Consider the following 13,423-nt stretch of genomic DNA (forward strand, 5'->3'; position numbering starts at 1 on the left):
CACCTGTGATTAGCTCTAAGGGAAAACAACAAACTTAAGACAGCAAAACCTCTCTAAGTTCTTTCAGGCTTTAAAAATCCTCTCTGCAATGCAGGAGGCAGGAACAAGTTTCTAAAAAAAAACGTCTTCTAAGCTCTGTCTCTTCAAGCTAGTAAAAGACAGTGGGTCAGAGTACCCTGAGGGAAACACTTGGGAGAGTGTGGGTGAAGAGCTACAGAGAGCCCAAAAGGGCAGGAAACTTTACCTGAGAAAAGCAAAAAAGCCAAGCTTTTCAGTTACAGCGGAGCTGAGGCAGCAAAGGTTTTGAGTGAGCGTTTCAGAATGAAAAGGTGCTCCTAATCGTCCTATGCAAAGATTCCCTGAAATTGTTAGCATTGTATCCTCGCTTCTGAGCAAAAACCCAGAGGCGACTGGCCAGCGTCTCTGAGTCGGAGTGCATTTCAGGGATACTAGGGTTCCTGCAGTTGTAAACATCCTGGAGCACAGAGCTGAGGCAGGAAGGTGCAGGACCCAGGGGAAGATTGCTAATGAACAAACAAAGCTAAAGCCGGTGGGAAGGGCACAGTCGCACGCTTTCCTACAAGTCCCGGGTTGATAGGTCCACAACTGCAAAAAGAAATCTGAGAAAAGCTTTCCTGTCAGAGTAAGGACCTTTCTGGGAAAACAGTAAAGCTGGACTGTGTCTGAAGCAGTCGTGCTGCCGAGTCAGAACACTATCTGGGGAAAGAGTCCAGCCAGGGCAGAACAGAACTATCCAGGAGTAAAGCTTTCTTTTCTGTCAGAGAAAGCATCTCTTTGAGAAAAGCTTTGTTTCAACTGACTCCGGATGAGATGAGGGAGTGTAGCCCTGAGGGGTGATGGCCTCTGGCATAAGCTCTGTCCTTGAGCACCCAGACAAGCAAATGCAACCCACTGGGGGACTGGGCCAGGTGAAGGCCTGATGAGGCAAAGCACCTGTCCTAATGGGAGTTTAGAAATGGCAAAAACCTCCCTTGTTAGATTTTCAGTCTGTATGCAAACCACACAGACCCCGAAAACAGACAGAAAACCCCTACCTTCAGTAGCAGAGAAAGCTGCCACTGTAGTGTTGGAAACTGTTTCTGGGGTAGAGGGGATAAACTGAGACCAAACTGGATACTGTCTGGGAGAAAGACTCTGAAGAAAGAGGGGACAGATTCCTCCCCAGAAAATGCATGACCTGACAAAGCTGCTAGAGTTTGAGGCAGATTCAGGGGGAGAAAAAAAAGCCCCTACCTCCAAAGGCAGCTAGCAGAGGTACAGAGCTGCAGACAGATACCTGAAGCTCTGCATCTGGGGGGGAAGGAACAAGCAAAATGAGAATAAGGTCAGTGGGAGAAAATCTCTCTGAAGGAGCTATGGAAAAGCTCTGTTGTACATGATCTTGTTTTTCACTGACTGGCTAAGGCAAACACAAGTCCCGAGGAAAGTTGCTATCAGAAATGCCAGCCTCAATGCGGGCTAACGAGGCAGGTGCGGTTCTGATCCGGGGGCCAGTGTCAAATGAAGGAGAGACACCTGTTGAAGCCAGCTGAGGGGAGAATAGGAATCTCCCAATGTGCCATAGCTGAAAATGTAAAATGCTTGTTCAAATCTCCCATTGCAAAAGCAAAAAATTTTGTTCAAACCTCCCGGGCAAGAATTTGTAAGCAAGTCTGGTAAAAGAGAACCAGTTGACTCTCAAACCCAATAAGAAATATGGGAAATGATATAAGGGACTGATATAAGATACTGATATGGGACTGATATTATGGACTGATATAAGGGAAATGCATTCTGGGAAAGGTAGTTTTTCCGCTAAAGATGGCGACATTGCCCTGAAACACTTTTGTCAGCTCGAAAATACATTCATGGTAAACTTAAAATACAGCTTTTAAAAGAGTAAGGAGGAAAATCATCTAAGGGTTTAAGTGTCAGTTCCAATGAAAAATTGAAAGGATACGGAACTAGGTGCTTCGCGGTTTGGGGCTCCATTGGTAAAATGCCTTATTTACTCTAATAGCTGTGAAAAGTTTTTACTGTAGTTGGATGACAAAAAGCTACCTATAAGAGCAAACAAGCCACTTTAAAATCCTCAAAACAAGGGAAAGCAGTTTATACACTGAACTTTGTCTTAGATATGAAAAAACTTGTTGAAATTAAAAATTTTTTGCCTTCTGAACAAACTACCTACAATGAGTAATTCCTTTGCAAATCTAATAAGGAGACAAGGAAACAGGCATTCAAAAAAAGAAATGACTGCTTTATAGATGGGAAACAAACTTAAAATCTAGCTGTCTTATAAAAGAGTTGCTTCACCTGAAAGTTCCTTATAAGAAATCAATGCCAAATATCACCGATGCTAATAACATCAGGAGTTAAAACTAATGAAGTGAAAATACTAAATCCTGAAACTCAAGTGAAATGGAAAGATCCCTGCTTGGGATTATGGAAGGGTCCCGATCCTGTTTTTTTTTTTTTTTTTTTTTTTTTTTTTTGGTTTGGTTTTTCGAGACAGGGTTTCTCTGTGTAGTTTTGCGCCTTTCCTGGAGCTCACTTGGTAGCCCAGGCTGGCCTCGAACTCACAGGGATCTGCCTGGCTCTGCCTCCCGAGTGCTGGGATTAAAGGCGTGCGCCACCACCGCCCGGCTGCCGATCCTGTTTTAATATGGCGTCGAGGACATGTTGTGTTTTTTCACAAGAGGAGAATGAAGCTCGGTGGTTACTAGAGCGTCTGGTAAGGAGCGTGGAACCTAAGGAAAGTCAGCTCCAATGAGGTTCCTATAAAGGAACCAGAATGAAAATGGCTCAATTAGTATTTCTGAGGTTTTGTCACTGGTTAATGAAAACAGTGAGGAAATAAGAATTCGGAGCTTTGCCGCTTTTGGCTTTACTAGCTGCTTTAGAAAAATACTTTATATCGCCTAATAGCTGTGCAGTATATGGCGAAGAGCTTTACAGCAGCTAAATATGATAATTTCACCCTCAGCGTAAAGTTTTTCAGTAGAACAAACCAAAAGTACTGCTGTGATAGAAACGTTTGTTTGAGTTGAAGTTCTTAGGGGAGCTATTACGAATTTGGGTGAAGGGACAGCCTCTAGTTAAAAACCGTTTACCGCTGACAGTGCATCTCTGCCGGTCCGGAACGGCTGAGAGAACTGGCAACTTTGGAGTGTGGCGTAGTCCGGAGAATGTTACAATCCCCTAGCAACAAGTATCACAACTCTATAATGACAACACTCACTAAATCCCAGTGCTTTATAACAAAGCTAACTATAAACTGTAAACTTTGGAAATGATGTACGCACTTCCTGTCTAGTTAAGAGAATCTTTATAATAGAGATAGTGATAATAATTAAGAGTAAGAAGTAGAAAAATGAAAATAAGATATGTGAGTTTGTAGAAATTCTGTCTTGTTATATCTGTGTTAAGAAATCTTTAGGTGTTTGCTAAGTTAGATATATGCTAATGGTAGCCTATATAAGTTTGTAAAATAGATCTATAGAGTTCCTTTAAGAATATAAGCTTGTAAGAAGTATCTAAGGTGGTCTTAAGACATGTAGTAATAAACTTGTAAGATGCTAGTTGTAAATGTAAGTTTAAATAAGAAATAAGATGGAATGAATTTAAGTATATAAGAATTAAGAAATATATTTGCTAAAGTAGTTCTATAGTTTCCTTAAAGTATAAATAAGTAGATGTTAATATGTTGTATGTGAGTTTGTAAAAACGTGTAAATGTTGAATATGAGTCTAAATGCTTTGCAAGGCAAAAAATGTTATATGTGAGTTTGTGAAAAAGTGTAAATGTTAAGTGTGAGTCTATTAATGTATATGGTGAAAACACCTGAGACACAGGAGATAGTGTCCTAGTAGACTGCAAAGTAGGCAGTCTGAATGGTTTCAAAAGCTCCAGAAGCCGCTAAGAAGCTAAGAATGGCGGATGCCAGAACCAGCACAAGGCATCCGCAGCTGAGATCCGTGGAATATCAAGGCAGCACAGAAAAACCTGAGCTAACAGCAAAAACGGTGCAGTTTAAAATATTACTATAACTAAAAAGGTCTGTCTGTGAGAACAAAAGTTGCAGAGACGCTTGTTTGAACAAAAATTATTAACTGCAAAAAGTTTTGGTTGAAAAACGTCTCTTCATATTTGGAAGTGAAAGCCTGATACCAGAATTTATTTCTTGTTGGAACTTTTTGAACTTAAAATGAGATAAAATTACAAAAACATTTTGGTTATGGATTTCTTCAAATCTGGAAGGCTAGTACCAATATTTATCATTTGAATTTTGATACTTAAATGAAATGAACAATAGAGATTTCATTGCAATGGGACAATTTTGAGCTTGCTTATAGTAATGACCTAGGAACGGTTTTCTGGAATTGGGTTAAAAATGGAACTGTTTAAATGAAGAAATGTATTTCTACTTAGAATCAAGATGCAATTTTGTGTATGCATATATGCTTTATTAACTGGTGATTTATGAATTGTTTTGTGGAACAGTTTATGTAAAAATGGAATTACTTATGGAACTGGTTTTGTGTTACAAATGGAACTGTTTAAACAGAAAAGTTTGGTTTTTCTAACTAGGCTTGAGATTTTGCTTAAAATTATAAAGAAAAGGGAGAGTTAATATTCCTTAGTCTATTTAATTTAAATTGTTGTTTGAGTGGTTTAATGTCATGTTTTGTTAGTAAGAAATGCCAATGGGGTATACTAAGAGACTACTTTTAAAGTGTGTAAAGAGTTTTATTAAGAAACTGCTTTTGGATGTTTTGCTAAGTTTTCAAAGTGTTAATGGTTAGATCAAAAATGTTGCTTTTCTATATGGGTTTGTAGGAATTGTATAAGTTTGGGTTCCTCTAACTAGGTTTGAGTTTTTGTTTAAAAATTATAAAGAAAAGGAGGAGCTATGAGATTGAATTATGTTCGCAGAAACCTATTAGTATTAATGCACCCTGGTTTTGTGGAGTTGAGGAAATGTTTAAGTTGATGTGAATACATTGAAGTTTTTCCTATGTTCTGTTAACAAGAAAATTCAAATAACTGAGTTAAAGTTGTAAGACAGAGAAAATTGTTAACTATTATATAGCACCATATATGCTAATTCTAATGGTTCTGTTAAGAGTTTGTTTTGAGTTGTAAGATTGAGAGAATTGTGACTATGTATAGCAATATTTATGTTAACCTGTTAATGGTAATGATGAAGCTAAGGGATTCTTTAAGTTTGTAGTTGCCTTAAGATTTCTTGGTTTAGAAAGGGCTTGAGACAGCTAAGACTGCTGTAGTCACCTTGTACCTAATTCAAAAGAGAAATGCCATCTATATCATCCTCTACTCCCATACTGGGAGGTGTAACAGCTATGGAGATTGCTGTAAGCCATTAATAGTTATTTTTTTTTATATATTAAGAAGGGGGGACCTGTGGGAGCCCATTCTCGGGTTCCTCGTGGCTTTACCCAGCAGGTCCGAATAGAGGATGTTCAGGACCACAGGCCTGAGTGCAGGTGTCTGAGATGGTCTGCACTTGGCTGTGCTGGGGGAGGAGGTCTTTTGCTCCACCCCTTGGCGTCTCTATAAAAACCCTGGGCCAGAGACAGTCGGGGCCCGTTGGAATAGGTTCCAGGCCCTCTCGAGGCTATCCTTTATTTTCTATCTGTTTATCTCCACAAGATTCTCCGCTATAAATCCTTCTAATATTTCCTGCTGCTCGCACTCAAGAAAACTCTGGGAAGCTGTGGGGGTGGTGGGTAAACGCCCCACATATAACATAGAAGGTATGAAAGCTATTGCATCATACTGTTAGACAGTATGATATGAGTCCATTCATTAATAATGATAATCCCTCTTTGTAGGTACAAGATGAGGAGCTACCAGCTTTCTTTGGCATTCAGATTCGCCATTGAGGAGATCAACAGAAACACTCACATTTTACCCAACACGTCTCTAGGATTTCATCTCTATAGTATCCCTAGCCACCAAGGGAGTGCTCTTAAGGGAGCTTTTGCTTGCCTCACAGGACTTGAAACTGTGCATCCTAATTATGAATGTAGAAGTGAGAAGAAGACTGCTGCTTTACTTACTGGAGAATCATGGGCAACATCTGCACTTATTGGGAGACTGCTGAATCTCTATAAGTATCCACAGGTGAGGGATGTGGCTGTGAGAGAATAAGAAACAGGCATTAACTGCAGACATTTCAAATGTTTTCAAATGTAAGGAAGTGAGGTTGTGTCATTCATCTATCAAAGAAAATAAATCAGGCATTTGTTAATGTAGCCCCATATACTTTGCTTGAGACATAGAAGAGGAATAGGTTGAGCCTGTAGTCTGTAGTGGGTGTTTAGAAAATTCTGTGTCTTGCAAGGAATTCTCTATCATTGTCTTAGGAAACAAAATGGGGGTTTATAACATCATGAGCATAAGTTAGACTACACCAATCCAAAGTATCACCTTAGTTTTTTTTTTTTTTTTTTTTTTTTTTTTTGGTTTTTCGAGACAGGGTTTCTCTGTGTAGCTTTGCGCCTGTCCTGGAACTCACTTGGTAGCCCAGGCTGGCCTCGAACTCACAGAGATCCACCTGGCTCTGCCTCCCGAGTATCACCTTAGTTTTAAGATTATGTTCTATGTTAATGTCTTCACTCATGTTTCCTGTCTGAAATTTCCTTCAGCTTACTTTTGGGCCATTTGACACTATCCTGAATGACAGAAGCCAGTTCTCTTCTCTCTATCAGACAGCACCCAAGGACATATCTCTTTCACATGGCATTGTCATTTTGATGGTTCATTTCAGCTGGACCTGGGTGGGACTGGTTCTCTTGGATGACCATAAAGGGACTGAGAGTCTATCAGACTTGAAAAGAGAGATGGACAGGTACAGAGTGTGTTTAGCTTTTGTAGAATTGATTCCAGACATCCCAGTTTCCTCCTACTATGAACCTTCAATAAAAACTCACCTGCAGATACAGAAGTCATCTGCAAATGTGGTTATCATTTATGGTGACCATGAATCATTACATGGTGCAATTATGGTTATAGCAGCACATGTATTGAACAGGAAAGTCTGGGTCTTGAAGTCACAGTGGGATGAAAATTCTCTTACTAAATCTCTTGTATTTGATACATTCCATGGGAGTCTCATTTTTGCACATCACCACAATGAGGTTTCTGATTTTAGGAAGTTTATCCAGACATACAATCCTTCCAAATACCCAGAGGACTATTTTCTTGCTAAGTTCTGGAACACATACTTCAACTGTTCTTTTTCTGGACCTGATTGTAAAATTTTGGATAATTGTTTACCCAATGCATCTTTGGATATGTTGCCTAAAAATGATTGGGAGATGGATATGACTGAAGAGAGTTACAATTTATATAACTCTGTATATGCTGTGGCTCACAGTCTCCATGAGATGACACTCAAACAAGTACAAATTCAGCCCCATGGAAATGGGGAGATATATACCTTCCCTTGGGAGGTAATTTCTTTTCCTTTATATTTTATGAAAAGCACTGTGACATATTAAGGTTTAATAAAAGCACTAGGAAAATGATTGTACACTGTGATAGATTTTGCCAAAATGTACCTGAGAGACTGTATGTAATTTATCATCTAGACATCATTGCAAAAGCATGTGTCATTGTTCATGCTGACTGGGTGGTAATAACAAGTGTCTATGCCATATCTACTTTGTGTTACAATTAACCTTAGAGGCTTCTCATGATAATATACTCAATTGAAACCCAAATATCTCTAAGTATATTTCACAATAGAAATGGGAGTACTAAATTCTAAATTTTCAAATGCTATTAGATCTTTATACTTCAAATTATGAAGCAAAGGTTATGTTACCTAACTGGTCATTTTAATACACATTGGACATAAAATCTCCATTTACAAACTGACAATTTGAGTAGATTACTTAAATATTTGGATGTGACTAGCACTTAAAACTGTGGATATTTTATTGAGTCAATATTCATTAATTAAATATTTCTATTTGTTTGCTTATTTGTTATTTTCTCTGTGTGTGAAATCTTTCTTTTGAAACTAACTGGCAGTATAGAAACATGATATATTCATTTTTGGTCTTCATCCATTAAAATGTTGATAGCTTATTATAGCTTGCCATTTATGCTAGAGATTTTGGACAATGAGACCCATTGCTTCATCAAATTCCATTGAAATTTTGTGGGAATTATTCAGTCATCAGATTATGCATCTCTTTTAGCTTCACCCTTTTCTCAAGAATATCCAGTTCAAAAATGGTGCTGGAGACCTTGTGGTTTTGGATTCACAAAGGAAATTAGATGCAGAATATGATATTATCAACATCTGGAATTTTCCAGAGGGCCTCAGAAAAAAGATGAAAGTTGGAACATTTTCTCCAAAAGCTCCAAAAGGGCAGGAACTGGTTCTGTCTGACCATATGATACAATGGGCTATGGCATTTACAGAGGTGCGCTGGATCTTATCTCATTGCTTTGATCTCTATGACAATAAACATTTGTTTGTGGATATAATGATTGTTGTTTCCTTACTCAGTGCCCATCTCAATGTACAAAAATAATGTCTTATGAGGAAGATTCTGTTTGCCTTATTCTGAGTAATGGAATTGTTTATTTTTCCATCATTTATTCTATGGGCATTAATTTGCAGTTATAAATATAGTGTCTATTTATTAAGATTTAATCCCTGCACTGAAACCAACTGACAAAAGCAATAACTAAGCTGCTAGATTAGGAACTATCAGTGCATGGGTATTTTGATTTCAGGCATTGGGCAATGCACTACTGGAGGGCACATATGCATTGGTTAATTGCTTGTCTTGCTGCTGAAAAGGAAGCAGTTTCTCTATGCATCACAACATACCTTAAGAACATAGATTTTACTTGTGTCACATTTGGGGTGAGCACTTGATAATAATTCAGGCAATCATGTTGGCAAGAGCCTGAGAATGTGATTCACGTTGTATCTTCAGTCAGGAAGTAGATAGAAGTGAACACTGCTCTTCAACTCTCTTTTTTTCTTTCAGGCCTTACCAACAGCCAATGAAATTTCGCTACATAATTACAGAATATAACTTCCCACTTCTAGTGCCATAACCAGATCATCTCGTATAGAAAGTTACAAAGATTAGTTTATATGATAATTCTGAATCCTGCCAAGTTGACAAATGTGAATTAAGCAACACCATTGGGAAACAAAGTTGCTCACTCCAGCTGTGAGGAAGTACAGAATAGGATCAGTGTGATATTACAGTTGCCCACTTTGATATGTACTCAGTAAACCAACGTCTTATATTTTCCTACCATTTGTATTTTCACAGTCCTTTATATTTCTGTTGTCTTTGGATCATTGTTGAAACAAATTGAACTTCATAGTGTATACTACATTGAAATGATAAGCAATGAAACAAAAAATAATCTGCAACCTATAAATAATAAATATAAAACTTTCTATCTCATTGTTCAATATGGAAAACAACAGTTTTATTGTTTTAAAACAGTACACTCCTGAGTGTTTTCTCTTCTATATTTACTTCCTAGATTCCTTATTCTGTGTGCAGTGAGAGCTGTGTTCCAGGATTCAGAAAATCTCCCCAGGAGGGCAAGACTGTCTGCTGCTATGATTGCACTCCTTGTCCAGCTAGTGAGATTTCCAATGAGACAGGTAAGTGTCAGACTCACTGCGGAATTTCTCACCTCTAAACAATGTTCTGCAAAGTCTAAGAGATTGAAAAGTTCTGAGAATGAACATTTGAGATAAGTCCCCTTCTTCTCCCAGTTAGAATATAAATGTTTTGTTTCATTTTATCTTCATTTTAATTGATGCTCAGGCCATTGAAACTCATACTTGGTGTATGCTATTGATCCTCTACAGCCATTGTTGCTTTCAGAGAACAACTTTACCAATCTCAGAGTAGTCTGCTTTACTTCACCATGTCATTTCACACACACACACACACACACACACACACACACACACACACACACGCGTGCTTGCATGTGTGTACACATTCACAAACTTTACAAATTACTGACTTTTCTTGTATTTCAAATCATATTTATCTCATAGTTAGCCCATCTTAAAGGGTTGGATCCTTATGGCCTTTAGTTGCATAATTTCAGTCATGGTTCTAGGTTCATTAGAAGTGTTAGAAAGATTGTATTTAATTTACACATGGTCATATTTGTAAGTGTTTTATTTTATAATCCTTCATTTTGTTTTATCTGTGAATATATTGCCTGCATTCATGTATGTGTACCATGTACCTACTTGGTGCAACTCAATGTTAAATGTGGCATCAGATCACCTGTAGGTTGCGTCACATGTAAAATGATCCACCCTGTAAGTTCTTGCAATTGAACCCAGGTCTTCCTTAGGAGGAATAGGTATGCTGCTAATATCTTGTGAAACTAGGTGACATGGCACATCAACACTTTTGTTAATGATAGTGTTGTGAATAAACCAGGTATAGATACACACCTTTGTTCTTAGAACAAGTCAGGACACTGAATATGAAGGACTGTCTTTTCCAGGCAACGGTAGATATAGTAGAGAATCCTTATGTCAAAATATATCCAAGAAACATAAAACAGGTATGAGACAAATGATAGCAGTGAATATAAGGAGCACATATACTCACAATATTTACTATGGAGAGAAACATAAAGGGGATTCCTCAACTTTATCATTTATATCAAATGAGTTGATTTGTATAATAGCTGGAATTTTTTGAATGAATAATGGTTTTCCTGAACACTAGATGTTTTAATATTAATTCATGAAGTTTAAAACATTCAAACTTTCTGGTGACTTTATTTTGCCTATTTTTAAATTAAGCATATTGAAACTGACTGTACAGTCCCTCAAAAACTTAATGTGCAAACAGCTTTGTGTACATTGGAACCACAGTTTGTTCATGCACATGTTAGTTATATTCATTGGAAGAAACTAGAAACATCAACATCAAGTACTGCATCACTGCAGTTTAAAGAGATACTTTTTAGTAAGATAGGAAAAATACTAAAATGTAAGTGCTAATATTTCAGAACAGTGAATCCTGTACTTTAAAACCTATATAATGAGGCAAATCTATCTTTTAATAAATTATTTTAAATTTATTAAAAATATTTGTCATGACTGATATACCCTGTGCATTTACTAAAGAAGATATAAGGTTGTGCTTATAAATCATTCATGCTCAGTTAGAAATGGATAGATGTCAGCACATGGGATATAGATCAGGAGAGTACCTTGTGAGTGAGTGGGTAGAAGGAAGGCACATCTGAAGAATTAACAAATTAAATGATAATAGAATAAAAAGTATTGAGGGTAATAGAAAATAATAAATTCAATAGACTTTAATCAATTACAAAATCCACATTGCAAAAATATTGAACATTTTTAATAGAAATATGAGGAGCCAGGCAATGGTGGAGCATGCCTTTAATCCCAGCACTCAGCAGGCAGAGGCAGGTCTATGTGTTTGAGGCCAGCCTGGGCTACACAGTGAGTTCCATGACAGGCTCCAAAGCTACACAGAGAAGCCCTGCCTCACAAAACTGAAAAAAATGAAATAGGAATATTCTTAATGTAAGTATGTAGCAAATATAGTGATATTTATATCTTTTGAATTTAAGATGAAACTCACAAGTTATACATGATAAAGTATCAAAAAATTATTCCATGACCAACTAAGACTAACTAGAGTTTTATATCTATTTTTTTAAATAGATTTTTTCTCTCTAGAATTGATTAAACAGGTTGACACAGGAAGTGTTTTGTGGTTTAAAGAATCTAATAATTCTCATTCCACAAGCACTGTCAGAAAACAAACACACTGGAGTATTCAATAAACATATGGGAAGTTGCTAAGTTTGAGTCTGATGCCTGAGAACAACATTACAAGAACGAAATTTCAGTGATTCAGTGATCAAGTTAGGTTTATGTAATTTAATCCAATAACATGACTATATGAATACATAAAAAAGCATTTTATCATTTAAATGAAATATATTTAAGTATAACAATATAAAAGATAGACTTGTTATGATAGGCAGTATCAACCTGAAATGATTGGTTAGAAGCATTTGGGAATTTTCACTATAGAGGACTGATTTACTTGAGTCTTGAACAACACAGAAAATGTGGGCAAATACCTTACAAAGCTGGTGCTGGGAAGTGGCTTGAGATAAAAGGCAAACCTGAACAGAGACTCATAATAACTTTAATTCCTGAATAGATATGGATCATTGTGTGGGGTGTCCAGAAAGTCATTATGCAAACACAGAGAACATCCACTGCCTCCAGAAAGTAATGACATTTCTGTCCTATGAAGACCCTTTGGGGAAGGCACTCATCTGCTTGTCCCTTGGCTTCTTTGCATTTACAGCTGGTGTTTTGGGGGTCTTTGTGAAGTATTACCACACTCCCATTGTCAAGGCCAACAATCAGGTTCTCACTTACATCCTGCTCATCACTCTGATCTTCTGTTTTCTCTGTCCATTGCTCTTCATTGGCCATCCCAACACAGCAACCTGTATCCTGCAGCAGAGCTCATTTGGAGTCCTGTTCACAGTGGCTCTCTCTACAGTCTTGGCCAAAACTATTACTGTGGTTCTGGCTTTCAAAATCACATTTCCAGGGAGATTGATAAGGTGGATAATGATATCAAGGGCTCCTAACTTCATCATTCCTGTCTGCACTTTTATCCAGCTTGTGTTCTGTGGCATTTGGCTGAGCACCTCTCCTCCCTATGTTGACTCAGATGCTTACACTGAACGTGGTCACATAATTATTATATGCAACAAAGGCTCCACTATTGCCTTCCATTCTGTCCTGGCTTACCTATGCTCCATGGCACTTGGGAGCTACACTTTGGCTTACCTGTCCAGGAACCTGCCTGACACATTCAATGAAGCCAAGTTCATCACTTTCAGCATGCTGGTGTTCTTCAGTGTGTGGCTCACCTTCCTCCCTGTCTACCACAGCACCAAGGGGAAACTCATGGTGACCGTGGAAGTCTTTTCCATCTTAGCTTCCAGTGCAGGCGTCCTAGGTTGTATCTTTCTGCCCAAGTGCTATGTTGTTTTGTTCAGACCACAGATTAATGTGCTTTATCATGTCCGAAACAAAGCACCTTAAGAGGAAAAGTCAAACATAAACTTAGTTTATGATTTCTTAATTACACAGAAGTCTTCAAGCCTGTTTAACACAAACTCAATTGTCAGAGATCATATAGCAATTAAGAATTAGTATAAAATGCTTTCATTTATTGATGAAATCCATCCTTATTCTCTCATCTTCTAATATTTTCTACATATTTCTCTAAATTAAAAAGCTTATTTCTATAAAAATTCATTGTCTGTCTCAAATAATATTAAAGAAAAGATGAATGGGACAGGAATATATTCTTCA

The 13,423-nt window shown here is 37.6% G+C and overlaps 1 protein-coding gene across 1 annotated transcript; it reads left to right on the forward strand.

Moving 5' to 3' along the window:
- Window positions 1–5,861: 5,861 nt before the first annotated feature.
- Window positions 5,862–13,150, forward strand: LOC102917733 (vomeronasal type-2 receptor 116-like). Its single transcript, XM_015989983.3, has 5 exons — window positions 5,862–6,147; window positions 6,672–7,478; window positions 8,232–8,459; window positions 9,550–9,673; window positions 12,249–13,150. Exons 1-5 carry the CDS (start codon window positions 5,863–5,865, stop codon window positions 13,148–13,150), a joined length of 2,346 nt encoding a protein of 781 aa, XP_015845469.3. The 5' UTR covers window position 5,862.
- The last annotated feature ends 273 nt before the right edge of the window (window positions 13,151–13,423 follow it).

Source organism: Peromyscus maniculatus, chromosome 23 (assembly GCF_049852395.1).
Source record: "Peromyscus maniculatus bairdii isolate BWxNUB_F1_BW_parent chromosome 23, HU_Pman_BW_mat_3.1, whole genome shotgun sequence".
In the NCBI taxonomy this organism is placed as follows: Eukaryota; Metazoa; Chordata; class Mammalia; order Rodentia; family Cricetidae; genus Peromyscus; species Peromyscus maniculatus.